We start from the raw sequence: 14,471 nt of genomic DNA, 5'->3' as shown, positions 1-14,471 counted from the left end.
TTCTACCACAAAAATAACTGTATGCTGTCCTGAGTGACAATAACCTCTACTGAATTTCACTCTGTAGACAGATAAAACCTCAGCTACATCAGCAGCTGAAGATGTGCCCAGTTACGAAGGTAGTTTCAACTTTGCTATGCAAAATATAGGTTAAATATACAAACTAGCATATGGTTTAATCCAGTAAAAGTGGGATAGCTTGTCAGAGAAAGTACACTGGCAAATGGACAACCAGTTGAACATGTTATATTTTAATTTGCAGAGACAAAAATGACAAGCAATTTATTTACATAAAACTGTACAAAAGCAAATTAAATTATGTAAATATTTCATAAATAGAGGTGGACTAGCGCTTAATACATTTTGCCATGTTTAGCATAGTTGCGTGCATAGTGACTCGTAATAAACAATGATAAATTTTTCTCTGTTTCACTATCAACATCCAAGTTGCAGAACAACAGTCAATGATTAATATTACAAACAGATCGTATCACACTGAATGCAAGTGCTTTAAAATTTAGGAAAAAGTTGTCTGAAAGCATACCCCAGTAGCTGGTGAATGTTGTCTTCTTCCTTGTGTTTATGCTTTTCAGTCAGTAATACAAATCAACTGATGGACTTTCATTTCTATTGCTATTTCACCTGCTTCATTCCTTAAGGAAACACTGAATATTTATCATCAATGAAACAAAAGGGAAAACAATTTGTTGTTCAAGTTCCTTACAAGTGTTTGGTGATGGCTGGATTTATGGCAAGGTCTTTAGCTGCATTCTTTGTTTTCGTGTTTGACAACTTCCTAGGGTAGCCTTTCAGCCAACCATTTCAATCCCTTTTTAGTTCTTCCCCCACATAAAAATAATGTTTAACTTTTTTTTTTTCCTGAAACTCAGGCAGCAGGCCAGCCAGAAACCATATTGAATAAACATAGTGGATCTGAGATCCAGAATGAGCATTAGGTTTTAGACGAAAGCTATTGGATTTTCTAATACATATAAAGTTATATATTAATGCATCAATCCATAAAGGTGCCCTAATGTAAAATACATGCAAAGCTCATCTGAGTTTCCCATGGAAGGAAATAAAAGGATGATTTCTATACTGTACAATTGAAATGTGATGATAGCTAAAAGCAATTTAAAAAAAAATATATAATTGCCAATTTTCCTGCCAACACGAACTGGTGACATCTTGCTAAACAACTACAATATAAACAGATCATGATTTTCCAGGCAGCAGAATTAAAAACAAATGAAAACAACCCCAAACCCCACAAAAATAGCAAGAAAAAAAAATCTGCAAGACCTACTTAAACCACAGCCTTGTGTTAATAATGCCTAAGACTGGTCCATTAACTGAGTTTGGCAAAAGTCTTGTTTTTAAATATATTATTTATAATTTCTCAGAAAATAAACACAGGTAAATATACAGGTTCAAAAAAGGTGGGAATAGCCCCTTATCCATCAGTGTCCAAACCCAATTACCACTTTACCATAATAATAGGTAGAAAAGGCACAGTTGCATATTTTGCATTCACCCTAATTATTTTTTATAGTTTTATTTGTATATTTTTATACAAAAGCACTCTATTTATGGAGTGGCACCAGATTTAACCTATTTTAAATAAAAAGAGAAAATACAAACACAAAATATATTTGTGTGTCATGCCAGGTCAGAAGAGTAATCAGCGTATTAATAGTGGCTAGTTCCACTAGAATTACTGTGAACACTTACAGTAGATATAGATGAATTTTTAAAAAATTCTTTCACACCCATTTTAGACCTAAGGAGATGTACATGAGTAAAGTATTTAATGACTGTCTTATGTGATGCAAAAATTGGTGAGTGACTGCTGATCCGTTTAATCTGAAGTTCTTCTATGACCTGTATTATTTGCCTTGTAGAAAAAGGGTCTAAGAATACATGGAAGCAAGCTACCTATTTTATTTTTTTATGTGTAATAGTAAATAAAACCTTATTAAAGGAAATTCTGTGAACATTTGTGTTATGCAATTGTGTATTCTGTCGAAACGTGCAAGAAAAATGTGTATACATTACATAAGCATTTTTAGAAGCATTTTTAAACAGGTACTTACAGATTATACAAAGCAGTAACTGCTGTGTGCAGTGTCATAACAAAGTACTAGTTTGCATCTCTCCATATTACTTAAATAATTAAACATAAAAATGTTCAATCATTATTAATCTTTGATTTTAATATTTTCTTTCTAAATGTGCCCATTCATCATAACTGCTATACACAGACTGATGTTGAAGAAACTCAAGACGGGAAAATGAAATGGCCAATACTGGCACATCCCACTATATGGAGAAGTGAATTTAAAAGATAAATGTGATGAGTTGTATTGATTTACCAGCCTCTACTTTAGGCTGTTTAAGGTTATTTCTATTTCAGTTCTTCAAAGCAAGAAACTAACCAAAGCTACATTGTAACTACAGTATACTGGAGAGACATCTGGCCATGCCTTAACGCCAGGTTAAACAGCCAGGGATTTGGATGCTTCCCCGTTTCTCAAGCTATCTTTGCTGTGTTTTTGATTGTCACTTTCATCTGACTGTCTGAGTTCAGTCTGTCATTATTACTACAGCTTCAGCTACAAAGTAAGTGGTTGAAGTTCTGCATGTTTTGTTGCTTTTATTGCACAAACACCTGTTTCATTTCCTCATCCTTTCAAGCAGCACTCACCATGAGAATCGTTACAGCCCAGAGCTCTTGCATGTCATGGTAGCTTGGACTCCTTGTGACTCATCTTGACCTGCTAGGTGAGTATCATACTGCTGTTTATCAAACCATTTTCTACCTAGCAGAAATGTTGCGTGTCTTGACATCCTTCAGTAATGCACTTCTCTCAGTTTTAATGCACTTGTGTTTCACGAAAGTCTGCATTATATGTTTGACATAATTGAAGCAATTGGTAATCTGCAACACTGATGAAAAAACACTTAGCAATCATTCCTTGAACTTTGAAAAGAAGGTTTTGTGTTTGACTTGTAATACTCTCTTGTCATCATCCCATTGTCCACCCTTTCCATCCCACTAAGCATTCTCATTAGCACAGTCTTCTATTCCTACTATTCATTTTTAATTTTGATCTTAAAAATTCCCTGAAACTGGTATATGTGCACATCATAAGCAGCATCTGCTGCAACATGTCATGTCGTTACAAAAAAACCCACATCAGTTCCTTTGGGCATTCAATTGAACCACACTGGAAGAAAAAAATGACTTGTGAACTGTGCTGCTGTGCAAGATGTAACTGAAGGTGTGTTATGAGTACCCATGTATATTTGTGGATATATTAGTTTTCTAAGCCAAGCCCCAAAACTTAGCAGTTCCCCTGATCCATTGTGTGATCTTTGGCCTTTTTGTTATTACCATCTTCCCAGCTAGATGTTAGTCTTGCCCAAAATAATGATTTCAACAGTTTATCATTACTATCCTATGGTATATGCGTTGCTAATTGTGTTTACGTTGAAGTAATCATTACAGAGAACAAGAGAGAAGGAGAGAAAGAGACACAGCAAGAACACGTTTGTTCTATGGATAAAACAGAACCAGAGTTCATGAATCATAGGAAAGTATGCCGTGGTTTTGACTGCAGTCTCAGGCTGAACGCATTTCTGTTGCTTCCAGCCTCAGATGAGAGGTGGGAATATTAAAGCTGTGGTCTTCACAAAGTGCCTATTAATGATTATTCCTTTATATTTATCTCTATATCTGTATGGTTTCTGAAGGATTGTCCCTGTGGGGATCAGCAATATTCAGATGATATGTTTTTAATACATTTTCCCTGACCTGTTATCCTCAACAAGCCAGATGACAATCAAACGACTGGCTTAACTCATGCTTCTGCAGAGGGGAAACAACAGTGTGTTGTGTTCTTTTTAAACAAGCTCATTACTATGGGAGGAATTTGCAACTATAGATTTAGGAAAATAAAAATCTGTGAGGGGGAATTAGACATGCAAGTAACAACATTTTCTACATTGTACAGTATAGTCAGGCAGACGGTATAATTAAATGCCTGCTATGGAAGCAGAAGTGGCAGGCAGATCTTTTGTCTCTTTGGTGGCCCCCTCTTTATTACTTTTTTTTTGTTAAAATTGTTTTGATTTTAAGACTTTTGACCCCTTTCTTTCTTATAATATGAAAGAACTTTGTTGCTGCTTTTTAGCCTACAGGTAAACTTCCCTTCTAGTTAGAGTATTGACAGGAGATGGCTTGTATTCCCCTGTCTGTGTAAGGGGGATATCCTCTGGATTGCCTTCTTCATTTTTGCTGAAACTAGCCGCGTTGAAGGTCTCATAGGATGAGGTCAACTTTTTGTTAAGGAGGTTTCTGTTGCGATCACCCATGAGGGAGGCTTCTCCATTGGCCAGCTTTTCCTGACTGCCCCGTTCATCGACAGGCATGAAAGTGGAGAGTTTTGGCTGGCTCTTCTGCTTTCTTTCAGGAGAAGTGCGAACTGGCATCCAGCAGGAGTCCGAGTGGCCATATTCATCACACTCTCGGGTACACTTCCCTGTCAGGGCTACATCTGGTAGAGGCCTTGAATCTGAAAGTAAAATAGAGTTGTCTTTACAAATGAATAACATTGCAATGACTTCTAGTGAAACTGAGAATCCTTAAATTCGCAAAAGGTATTTTTAAAGGTCATGATAAAAACATTGCAGTAAGTTCCTCAATAACAGTTTTTTTTACACTGCATGTGCCTGTAGGCAACAAGCATATCTGCAGTTATCCTCAACCTCAAGAATTGAAAAATAAGACTATTAAGCAACTTCTTGGGCTTGTAAATCAATCTCAAAAGCATTTCGTATTAGGTACTGAATGAATTTTTGATGTTTAAAAGGGTCAACCAAGCACTTAATTCCATACTGCCAATTTTCTTGAAATTATTAAAAATACCTTTCTTTGAATTTTTGTAAAGAATGCTTTGAATTTATGTGAAAGGAACCTGAGGCCCTGGACTCTGCAAGTACTTATGAACTTATTTAATGCTCTACAAGTGAGCAGCTCTGTTACTGACAATATGTGACTTAATTTGCACATAATATCAGCCTCTGCTTATATTTCTGAGGATTTGGCATTCATTGTTAGTACACAATATGTTACATGAATTGTACAGTCATTGATTAGTAGGAGCATTTTAAAAAAAATTTTAAAAGAATTCCAAATTTCTAAACCTTGTTTCTACTTCCAGATCTTGCATGTGAAAATGAGGCCAACCTAACAACCCTTGTGTAGGTCTCCTTCAATTTCCAACACATAATTTGAATAAAAGCATCTAATTTGTATGATAACACATTACAAAAGCATACTGCTTTGGTTTAAAAGCAGCCTACCAAGCATAGGTTATAAACTTAATTGGTTATAGACTTAATCTAATGTACAGATAAAGCTGTTCTGTGTGTTGCGTATGCATGTGGAGGGACGGAGAATCTGAGTGCTGCCTGAATAGATGCACTAATGTTTTATACGTGACTTACTGTGTTAGAAGGTGTCCTGTTCCAGGTCACTGTGTCTAAGCTTTCTAGCTACTGTGCTTGTAAGAACTTTCACTGAAAACTATCAAAGTTCAGGAGACTGCAGGATTGACTCCTACCTGATAAAAACACAGGTAGTTTTTAATATTAATATTTTGATACTTGTAATGCAACTGAATTAAGAAGCTACCTCAACTGTTCTAAGTACTGGGTAAGGTTCTGAAACCTTGCTTTTACTCAGGTCTACTATACTTTAAGGTCTGCAAGAAATAACTGGAGCTGCCTACAAAGTAACAACAAAATATTCAAACAATTAAAGTTGACAAAGAACAAAAAACAGCAAGTAAATTAATTTATCCAGTTTATTTGATATGACATTCATATAATATGACTTATTTGATGAAATTTTTATGTTCCTTTTACAAAAAATCAATTATCTGAAAAAGGAGCAAGGAGCTTAAATGTGGAAACACAGTCAGGTACTTCATATGGGCTGTGGCAACTTTCTACCTTCCCACCACAACACCCAAATTCAAGTGAACAGTATTTTTACCAGTAATAACCTATGCCTCATAAAATATCTTTTAAAGGCCTGTTCAGCCTTCATTTTGTTCCTTGATATTTTTTGATATCTTTAAAAAACCTATTCAGCCTTCATTTTGTTACTTCTGTTTTGCCCATTTTTTCTTTGATTTTGGCTGCCAGATGACTTTCTCAAACAGTGACAATTCCAACTGTGAAATTTTAATGAATTTTTAAATAAGACCACTGCTGAGGTTAAAATGAAAAACAAAAAAAAAAGCAACCAAAAATTCTTTGCCTCTTCCACAATTAATTGGTTTAATTTAAAACATTTACAACAGGTGCTTGCAGATCAAGCATATTTCATTTCAGCAACTGCAGATTTAATCCTGATAGAATTGCAAAAGCTCTTGAAAGTCAGCTTTATATTCATCCTGTCCTGATTTTTCATGCATTTAAACATTCATTTAATTAGTAATATGTTGCAGCATTGCAAAGAATATGTATATTATTTATTATTAACAGTTGTCAACATTTTTATAGAATCTACTGTATGTATTCTGAATACTGTATAATATTCCGTATTTTAGTACATTACTGATTTTAATGAGGAAATGAGCGCTGACGTAACTGAGTAACTCTGTAGCTGTGTGAGACTGAGAAGAGGGAATTGAGTGTTGTTTTTTTTTTCCTAGTTATACTTTTTTAGGCTTTTAGTCTTAGACTCAGCCATGATTCCCACTTTTTTTCAGTGAAGAATGCAAAGACTGTGAACAGATCTCAGCCCATCAGTTTTCAGATCCCTATGTTCTAGAGATGCAGACAGAAGATGGGGACTATAACAGGAAAATTCTCAATTTGTCAGCTAAATTATAGTATTATTCTGGCACTCTCTGAAGGTAGGAAGCATAATTAACTGCTGAGCTGCACCTGATGTGCTTTGATTTTTCAACAAAAAAACCCTCTTCATACTTTTACAGCAGGGCAAATCCCCATGTCATCTAAATCTTAATAAACTCTTCAAACAGTACCTTATTTCAAAAAAATAACCATTAAAGATTATGCTTACTACTAGTATTTCAGTTGTTGGGCAAAATATTAGCAAATACTTAGCAATATGTCTGACCTTTATCTAAAACATAGGAGTATGTGTTTATTGAAAAAGTTTTGTTGTTGTTGTTGTCTGGATACTTTTTTCCAGATTGAAACAATTAATGTGTCATTATATCTGATAGTTTGTTTTTAGTGCGAACAAATCTTGAGCCAGCATTACTTGGGTTGATAAAAAAACCTTCCCTCGCTAGTGGTCCTTGAGTCACAGACTTTAGAATTTGCCATTATGCATTGTAGTGCATCCCCTATTCACTTCTGGACAAATGTTAGAATTCATTATCGTAAAACATGGGGACTTGCTGTACAATTCAGCCTTATAGTGCTGTTTTATGAAGCAATAACCTCTAAGCCAGCATGTGGCTGACTCGCTCTGTTGGGTTATGTGATAAACTTCATCTTCACACTCACCAAAGAGCTCAGAGACACTGGCAGGATAATACTAGCCCAAATGATACCCAGACAGGCTACTCCCAGGCCCATCACAGAGGCCATCTCCCAGGCCCAGAGGAGCACAGCGGTGTATAGTGGCAGACAGAAACCAAAATCAGGGACTCAGGAGGAACAGCCACCTCATTGGGGGCCGTTCCCAGGGCTATACTATCAGAGCCATCAGCCCCATAGTCCTGTTGTGAAACCCATCATCATGAGTCGTTGGCAGCTGCTCTCCAGATCACTTTTCTAACAGGGGGGATTGCTGCTTAGGTATCTAGGACACATTATGGGATATGGGGAAAAACAGTTTGGGATAACTATGTGATGTTTAGGGGAGGAACAAAAGGGAGGACAGAGGAGGGGTTTAAGTGATTTCAGGAGGATAGGGAGTGGGAAAATAGAGAAATAAGGGGATAAAAGGGCCAGACACATGTAAATAGTTTGCTGGCGAAGAAGCGTGTCTGGTTGTGTCCTGTGCCTGATCATCACCATCTGTCCTATCTTCTTAATAAATTCCTTTCTAACTCTTTCCTGGGTATGGGATCTATATTAAGTGTGCACATGCATGTATACATATGTACATGTCCACTCTCACTAGTGGACTTTTATCTGGTCAAGCCAGAGAGGGCAGCAGAATGAGGCCACTGGTGCTGTCTGTTTTAGTATGAGTGCCCTGAGTGTCTATGATCTGTGTGGCCAACTATGTATATATTTGGAATGTGTGCTCTGTGTATGTGCCTACCAGGTATACATCTTCATCTTCGCTCCCAGCTGGACCTGGGGCAATGGAGCAGCAGCAGCAGCCTCACCTCCCTCATGCTATCGGATCCAGTGTGATACACTTTCCTCTAAAACACCTTTTAATTGGTATTTGGCATGTACAGTTAATGTAGCCTTCTACCCCATTGCTTTCTTGCATCTGTTGTAAGAGCTTGAATCAGTACAGCATTTAAGCACACATTTAACCTAACATGTTTTGAAACCTGTTGCATTGTAACTGCTCTTCTGTTTAAAAGATGGACATAACTTCAGGATTTGGTTGGCAGGGGCAAGCAGTGCAGGGAAGGAGGGAATTTTCTGCGTGTGTGTGTATCAGAAAATGGATAAAACATCCAGGGCTGTCAGGATTAAACTATTATCAGTATCTAAACTAGTCAGTAAAGGAAAACTTGGATATTTTCTATACACTGCAGTACATAACAGAGATTTAACCTTCGTTTTGAGTAAATTGCCACACCACTTCAGTTACAAAGTAACTAACTGTATTTTTGCTAATTCTCTGAAAAGACTGACCCTCTTTTGCAAAGTCGTAGTTTTATACCCCTCTTTTTATATCATCTGGCCCATGGAGTTGTGAACAATCTCTGAATTTGAAGAAAAAAAAAAAAAAGGTTTCTTTTGTCCTCCAGCATAATTTACATCCAAACATATCTATCTCTAAGTGACATGCTTTTAAGTACTTCTCAGCTTTAAAATTAAACACTTTAGTAGCAACCACACTGCTAGCTGACAAGCCTAATGGAATATGACACAGCAAAGAATTTGTCAGCACAATTGGCAAGACACCAAGGATGAGTACGAGATTTCTACCACAGTTACATATCTGGAAACTGACTCAAATATGTGCTTAAAATGCCAGTTATTAACAAACAAATGTTATCACAATGCTAATTAGAAAATAAAGCTGGAGGAATGATATTTCTTGTCATACAGAAATTTGAAGATTTGCGGTTAGGTTTTAACTGTTTGTACATAGAGTAATCAAATGTAAGCTTTTATTTGCATAAAATTATCTCCAGAGTTACTATGGAAGATGTCTTTAAGTTATTTTCAAGTATATCCTCTTATGGTGTCTCTACATCAGAACTAAGTATTGCTAGACTATTTACAAAGCAATTGAAAAACCAGCTCCCAAAAATACAGATACTTAGACAGGTTTTAGGTATATACGTCAATGGAGACTTCATAAGTGAATATTTATAAAACAGATTTCACTCGCAACTGCTCATACTTCAGCTTAAATAAATCGGAGGATATTAATTTACAGGGTCTCACAATCGACTTTCTCATTGCATCTGATATAAGCTTCCACCAACAATTTCCAAAGTTAGCCAATAAGTATAATTTTTAATAAAATAGCTTTTATCATTAATCCAACAAATCTTTACATTTATGGCTGAGTTCTGAGACAGCGATAACCTGTTTTCCATAAAACTTTGTATAAGAGCATGCAAATGAATGAAGTTTTTAATATATATGCTCATGTTTCTGCTGATTGTAACTGACTGTTGCTTTAGGGCTAGAAGGATTGCTTGCTGTCAAAAGAGGAAGACATCTACCATGGCAGTATGAAGAGGGGAACTATGATGTTCTATAACCAGTTTAAAGCCAAAAAAATTAACAACCAAAATATGCATCCCAGCAATTTTCATTTTCTCTCCTCCAATTCCTTACCAAAGAAGGTCAATATATCAACTACAATAAATCAACTACAGAGAAAGTATTATGAACACAGTAGTCAACAAGTACATGTTACAGTTTATGGGATTTTTTTATACATGCACATTGCAGTAGTGTAATCAAGGATGCACACCCATTCTGGCTCCACTCCACATAGTTTTTAACAAACATTCTTGTATTTTCTACAAAGCCAGCATTGTCAAATAGTCATGACATGGTCCTAGCACCACACTCTTCTGGAGGAAGATGCAAAGACCTTTTCATTTTCTCATCTTTTGTAAACCATACACAAAGCCTGTGGTAGCAACAGACTTCAGACGTGTGTAAGTAGTCAGAAGCTCTGTTCCACTTGTTGCTGGAGATGGAAAATCCACCAGAGCAACACTGACATCCTATCTAGATACAATAACTTCAACATTTCCGGAAAGAACCCTGTGCCCATGAAGCATTCCCAGCTGTTGACCTTTTCTTGGAGGACTACACAACCACAGTAGCCATACAGTACTACAGCAGTGCAACAGTACTTCTGTAAACCATGCAGATTGGTCCACAAGATCTGAGGAGTCATTGGCAGATCTATGACAAATCAATGACTACATGCAGATTTTCCTGTCTTTCCCCATTGGTGGGCCCATAACATCCCTACATGTTTCCAGTTATTGAGGACCTGCAAAGAATACTTGAGCAGTAGTTCCAGACTAGTGTGAGAAAAGAAAAAAGAATAGGAACTGTCACAGAGTACTGATCGAGACTGTGGTTTTGACAAGCCACTTTTCATTCCACCCTTCCCTGCACTCTGTGCACAACTAGACTATATTCAGAGGACGACCCGAAATTCAAGTGAAACACCAGTAAGACTATGTAATTAAGCAGGAGTCCATTTACATAGCTTTTGTATTAAGTGGTTGTCTATTTTGTGACCTGTGTGATCGGAGACACAATAGAGCTCTTAAAGCACAACAAGTATTGACTACATGATCAGAGAACAATAATGCAGAAAACAGCTTAGAGTGTACATATTGTAGAAAATCACTGTTTAAGGGAGGAAAAAAAGGCTAAGCTATAGTGATACACAGCTACAGCAGTACAGTCTTTGAAATTCCTGCCTCCTAATTGCAGTAATTCAGGAACTGCACTCCAGTTAGTGCTGTGGCATATTCTGACATACCAAGACATTATTAAAATACTTTAAAATGTTTGAAGGCATCAGCAACGTCTTTTTCTGCACCTTAGGCTAAATACAGTTGAATAGCAATTGAACATATCTCAAGATGCATTTAGTGCCCCAAGGCTTGGACTGCTGTCATTCTGAATGTGGCGTTATTGTGAACTGCAGAGACAGTGCATGCCATCTCTAAAACAGTCCTACTGAATAAAGTCAAACACAAATCCACTATTTCAGATATGCCAATTGCACTGAAGTAATGAATATATTAATTGCTTTTGGACTAGAATAATTTAATGTATATCATGCTCAATCTTGAAATTCTTTTCAGTGCTTAACAAAATGCTTCAGAGTACAGAAAGGCTTACACGTACATTGATTGAATGATTAATACTGTGAGAGGAGATGTTGCAGAAGAATATAAAATAATGAATTCTGAATCTTTTTATTTTCATTATGCAAGGAAAAAGGAACATAGACTGAAAGTGAAAATTTTCAATACGCTACTTGAAAAATGGTAAAATAAAAGTATTCCTTAAAAAATTCCTAAGAAAAGCAAGATTCACTGCTGTAACGTGTCAAAAGTCCAAGTACTTAGCTGGTTTCAAGAGAGACCAGAGGGGAATTTTTTAAGCAAACATGAGATGCTATATAGTCCTTTACCACTACAACTAATAAAAATAAAATAAAACAAACAAATAAAGCAATACCATAAGAAAACAGAAACAGGTAACAGATTCTTTAACATTTTAAAAAAGCTCATGCTAGATGAATCAAAGTGAGTTAGCCAGAAGAGAAGGCAGCTGAGGGAGAAAACAAAACTTTTCATGTACCTAAAAGGTTATAGTAAAGCAAGAATGGGAACAACCAGTTTTGCATGCCCATAGTGGAAAGGACCAAAAGTAACAGCTTGATTGCAACAATGACAAATCAGGTTAGAAGTCAGAAAAAAACTTTGAGGATAAATATAGTGATGGAAACTTACAGAATCTCCACCACTGGGAGGGTTTTATGAATGTCTAGAAAAATGTCTCCCAGGGGTAACATAAACATCGCTAATCCTACCTTGAGAAAGCAAGGATGCACTAAATGACTTCTAAAGGCTTCCTTCAGCTTTGCAATTCTGTTAATATGAGTACTAACTTTTATGTATTTTGGCCTCAAACCAGTCCTCAGCTGTTTCTGGGTTGATTCTTGACTTATTTGGTAATAAATCAACCTTAGAAATTGGGCTTAGGTTCATCTGAAAGTCCATTTTAGAGTGACATCCTCCTTAAAATTTCATGTTAACAGAATTACAAACAAAAAAACAAAATGGTCAGCCCATTTAAGACAGGTGCTAATTGAAGCAGTACAGAAACAAAAAGCCAATAATGCTAAAAAAACCTCACTTTCGAGTTCCAACACGATAACCTAACATTTATAAAATCTTCTTTCCAGAGTCACAACACGTCCATTCCATTTTACAGTTTCATAAAAAAGTTGAAGATTGAATACTGCTTCTATCTGTAGTGGTGCAAAACATATCATGCGTCTGAAGTCCATTAAAACTGAAACTGGGGTAAGAGAGACTGTAAAGCAGAAAATTTCAAGTGTTTACCTCTTCTGTGAAATTTTGGGGTTGTTTACCCTTGCATAATACCTGCCTCTGTTTCAGGGAGGAACAGTCACATATGATAAAGAGTGTATAAGGTTTTGATGTATTATTTCCTTTGTTTGATTATAACAGATTATACCAGATTATGTAGTTTTAACATGACTCAGACATGTAACCAAAGAAATATTACCCAAGCAACAAAATTCTTGGCTTGGATTCTACAGTTATTTCCATCATGATTGCCTCCAGCAGGTTAAGATGCAATATTCTTTAACTGCTCCTCTAATTATAGAATAACTCCATAGAAAAGTTTCCTACCTAAACAACTGATTTTACCAGCTCTGTATTATTGCATCTGTGATCTGTAAGGAATCATCAATATTTCACAATTGATTTAAAGACAGATTATATAAAAAACCCCAATTATAGCATAAAAGGAAGCACATTAGAAACATATAGTTTTGTCTTGTTTAAACTGTATTTATCCTGTAGTTCAGACTTTATTATTTCATTTTCGTTCTCAAGACCAATTGCATATAGATAATGAGTACTAAGAAGTATTGGCTTACCTGATACCAGTGGTGAGTACTGTAGTAAATACACCACACAACTTAATATCCTAGATTTTAATTTTCTAGATTTAAAAGTAATTGCTGCAAGACTCCCTGTAATCCTGTTAAATCCTTTGATAGCCTGATCTACTTCTATCACTGAAATGTCAACATATCCTTCAGAAACTAGGACTCACTATGGTTTCCTGAAGTAGCTTAGACATTAAGATGTAGGAAACATTTAAGCTGTCTAACTTTTCTGCCAATCTGATGCTAAAGTATTAATCTGTCACTGTGTCAAATTACATACCTTTATTTTTTCCAGTAAAACGTGTCGGTGCTTAACAAACTCTGAGCTGAAACAATTCATGGAGCAATTAGGATGTCAGCTATCCTAAAGATGATTTAAGGAAAGTCTGAATCAGGGCTCAAAAGTCAACATAATTTGCTTGATACTCATGCCAAACTGATGGGTCTGCAGGAGCTCTGAGAGAACAGAGTAGCTAGCAGCCATTATTAACTCATCTCAGCTGTATATTGTGCCTACTTTTTATTTTATTTCTTGGTGATAAGGATTTAATAATGCATTTTCTTCATCAGGAATGGACACCAGGTAGGAAAATTAGTGCTCTTGCCACAGAAGAGAAAAACAAGGTTAGATGATATCCCATTGTCTCCCTCCAATTTACGCCCATCTCATTCAAAAGGCAACTTCTTTTTGGAGGTACTCCAAATAACATTTTCTAGGGGATATTAATGAGTACTTTGTTTCCATTTAGAAACTAAAACCACAATCCCAAAAGTTGTTCAGTGTCGTTAGATCTCATGGATATCTCACAGGTACCTCAGAGGATATCCAGAATCGATAATGAAAGTCGAATATATGGAAAAACATCAGTGTCTTGACAGAGTTGCAAGCTGCTTTGTAAGCTTGATATTAGTTGAAGTGATATAAAAATAAACTAGATGTAACTAATGTTTAGGTTCAAAGGGTGACTGATTAAAAAGACACAACTCTCCCTACACACATGGCTACTTAATTGTTTATTATAAGTAATGGGGGGAAAAACCCAACAAACAAACAGCAAATCTGAACCACTTGTGACTATGGACAAGAGCGCAAACT

General features: G+C 36.2%; 1 protein-coding gene across 4 annotated transcripts in view; it reads right to left on the bottom strand.

The window, feature by feature from the left end:
* Positions 1–112: 112 nt before the first annotated feature.
* PCDH7 (protocadherin 7) overlaps positions 113–14,471 on the bottom strand; it is a 288,307-nt gene continuing 273,948 nt past the window's right edge. For 3 of the 4 annotated variants that reach the window (XM_075420672.1, XM_075420673.1, XM_075420674.1), the window contains exon 3: positions 113–4,574. In XM_075420672.1, the coding sequence (XP_075276787.1) occupies positions 4,195–4,574 (380 nt within the window). In that variant the 3' untranslated portion in view covers positions 113–4,194. The remainder of the gene's footprint in view (positions 4,575–14,471) is intronic. The other variant, XM_075420678.1, reaches the window with a different exon arrangement.

Source organism: Opisthocomus hoazin, chromosome 5, assembly GCF_030867145.1.
Source record: "Opisthocomus hoazin isolate bOpiHoa1 chromosome 5, bOpiHoa1.hap1, whole genome shotgun sequence".
Lineage (NCBI taxonomy): Eukaryota > Metazoa > Chordata > Aves > Opisthocomiformes > Opisthocomidae > Opisthocomus > Opisthocomus hoazin.
Note: the sequence above shows the minus strand (reverse complement) of the source record. Positions and strands in the feature narration are given on the sequence as shown.